General features: G+C 43.7%; 1 protein-coding gene across 1 annotated transcript in view; it reads right to left on the bottom strand.

The window, feature by feature from the left end:
• LOC121295871 (sodium/hydrogen exchanger 6-like) overlaps positions 1-657 on the bottom strand; it is a 13,438-nt gene extending 12,781 nt beyond the window's left edge. The window contains exon 1 of the mRNA XM_041220988.1: positions 551-657. Coding sequence (XP_041076922.1) covers positions 551-657 — 107 coding nt within the window. The remainder of the gene's footprint in view (positions 1-550) is intronic.
• Positions 658-2,608: the final 1,951 nt, after the last annotated feature.

Here is a 2,608-nt window from a genome sequence, read left to right as displayed (position 1 = left end):
AAGGGCAGCTTGACTGTTTGAATGCAATGATTATTGCAGAGGGCAGCAATATTCAAAGGATCACAGACACAAGGAAGGCTCGACAAGCAGTCAAACCCAAGTATGTTCAGCTGCTCAAGAATCCAAGGACAGAATCCTCATTTGAATTTAGTAAGTGTGCAGACGAGATAGATTAGACATGCCCCACAGGAAAATAGCACTAGATATTTTAAATTTAAGAAAGCAGTTAGATTGTTTGGCCACCAGTGGCACAACATGCTATGCAAAAGTCTCAGTGAAAGCGGAATAAGGGGCTCTAAATATTTTTAATATTATTAGGGTTCAAACTCTTAGCAAAACTAAAAGTTAACATTCTGAGGGTTTAAATGCCACTTATAAGAAGGGGTGGGGTGTAACTAATTATTCTAATAACTTGCCCTAACCCACAGGGCAGCATTGTTAAAATAATTAAACAAAAAATAATAATCTTGTAATTAAATAAAAAACACATTCCAAATACCAGCAGTCCGCTGTGAAAACCCAACCCCTCCCGAGCGCTGGAGTCTCGTACCTCAGCCCGTTTATCATGGGGGCACTGCTGGACCGCCTCAGGTTCCCGTCCGCCTGTAACATGGACACGGGGGTACTCAGGTCCAGTTCCATCTTCTCTTGAGTCATGACCGCAGGACTGTTCGTGAATACCGCGCGTCCAATTTACAAGTGTATCACAAGTAGCGGCGGGGACGCTTCAGCGCACCATTTAAACACCAGAGCGCTGAACAGTAACACTGCAACCTGCCCTGGTGCGCTGAACAGGGAGGCGGTCCAGCTCACATTCACACTGCGACTAACACACTTAAATACAGCTCCATGGTTTTGTTTTTTTGGTTTTGCAACAAGTCTTTCTAATTACTTATATCTGAAAAACTTTTTTTTTTTTTTTTTTTTTTTTTTTTTTTTAAACAAACCCCCCCGGCGCAGAATCTCCTCAGCTCGGAGTACGTTTAGAGTCGTAAAGACGAATCTCAACATTTCTGCTTAGGGGGCGCACCACCCTACCCTAGCCCAAACAAACTGAAACTAAACAACTAAATCCAAAATCGAAACAGATCATATATACAGTATACAAACAAAAACTATTTTCACCTGGAACGCTTAAACTGTGACAATAAAACAAATACAAATCTACAGCATCCCACTTCTTTGCTCAGGCCGAGACCCAGCCACCAAAAAACACAGGGGCTCGAGTGTTATGCAGCAACCCCTAAATCCAAAACCCTTGCAGAACGGGTTCGTGCACCGCGCGCCGCTCCGAGCTAAGTGCAAGGGTACCAGCGAGCACCCGACCGAGCCGCGCGCTCTGTTTCCAGCCTGTCGCTGTGTATCGATTAATTCGATTATTTATTTATTTGGGATCGATATGCAACTGCTCTGTTTATCCCTCTGCCTCGCGCTGCCGCAGCACTCCTTCCTCAACCAAACTTCCCGCCCCTTTTCCCAACCCGTTCGGATGATTGATAGCTGGAACGGCCAATGAGTGGCTCTCAACCAGCCGGCCTGAAGGCACGTGGAGCACTTTTTTTTGTAGCCAACCAGCAAACCAATTGACGGCATTTCCTGGAGCAAGTTTGATTAACACGGAGCAGAGCCCCGCCCCCGCCTCGGCGTTTGTGAGCGCGCCTGCGCAACACCAATTCAAGTGCACGAATTTAAACGATCAATGTATTTTTTTTTTGAAGTAAAATATTTTGCTAACAAAATGATTTTTCACGCGAGCCGCATCATTTCTCAAAACGTGTTGCCTGTGATGTTGCTCAGACTTCGGTTCCGAGATAAGCTTAACAATTATATATTTAATATATATATATATATATATATATATATATATATATATATATATATATATATATATATATATATATACACTTATTTAGAACACAAGAGGGCGCTCTCTCAGCGGCATTGCATTACTGCATTGTCTGCAGTATTACTTTTAAAACACGATGCACCCTAGAGATGGCACCAGAAGCACAACACGGTTTCTGGAGTTTAGAATGCAGTGTCGACGATGCAAGAAACGCCAAAGGCAAAGCAGAATTTTTCTACAGATAGACACAAAGGTGACGCTGAAGACACGGCACACCGTTTTAAAAGTGGACGATAGTAAATGTGCACACATGCCCTTGCAGTGAGCCTTCAAAAGAAGTGTGTTCAAGAAGGCCAGAAAATGAAGACACGCATCATTCGAGAGACATGAAGAATACTTTCTCTGTTTAAGAACGAGATGCAAAAAAGCTTCTAAGCAATTTAATTGTGTTTTAGCTTGTTCAGAATGCTGCTGCTGAACAGTCTAGAACAGCAGAATGCCCCCTCTGAACAGTCTAGAACAGCAGAATGCCCCCTCTGAACAGTCTAGAACAGCAGAATGCCCCTGCTGAACAGTCTAGAACAGTAGAATGCTGCTGCTGCTGAACAGTCTAGAACAGTAGAAATGCTGCTGCTGAACAGTCTAGAACAGTCACAGGGAGACCCCCTATAAAGAAACAGAAGATTTGATTTTTTCTGTAAACAAGCAGCGGAACTCTTCTGTCTGGGGCTGTGGAGCGGTTTGGAAGTGTCTGTCCCACTC

The sequence above is a fragment of the Polyodon spathula genome, chromosome 20, assembly GCF_017654505.1.
Source record: "Polyodon spathula isolate WHYD16114869_AA chromosome 20, ASM1765450v1, whole genome shotgun sequence".
Lineage (NCBI taxonomy): Eukaryota > Metazoa > Chordata > Actinopteri > Acipenseriformes > Polyodontidae > Polyodon > Polyodon spathula.
The sequence above is the reverse complement of the archived record's forward strand: the minus strand, read 5'-3'. Positions and strand labels throughout refer to the sequence as shown.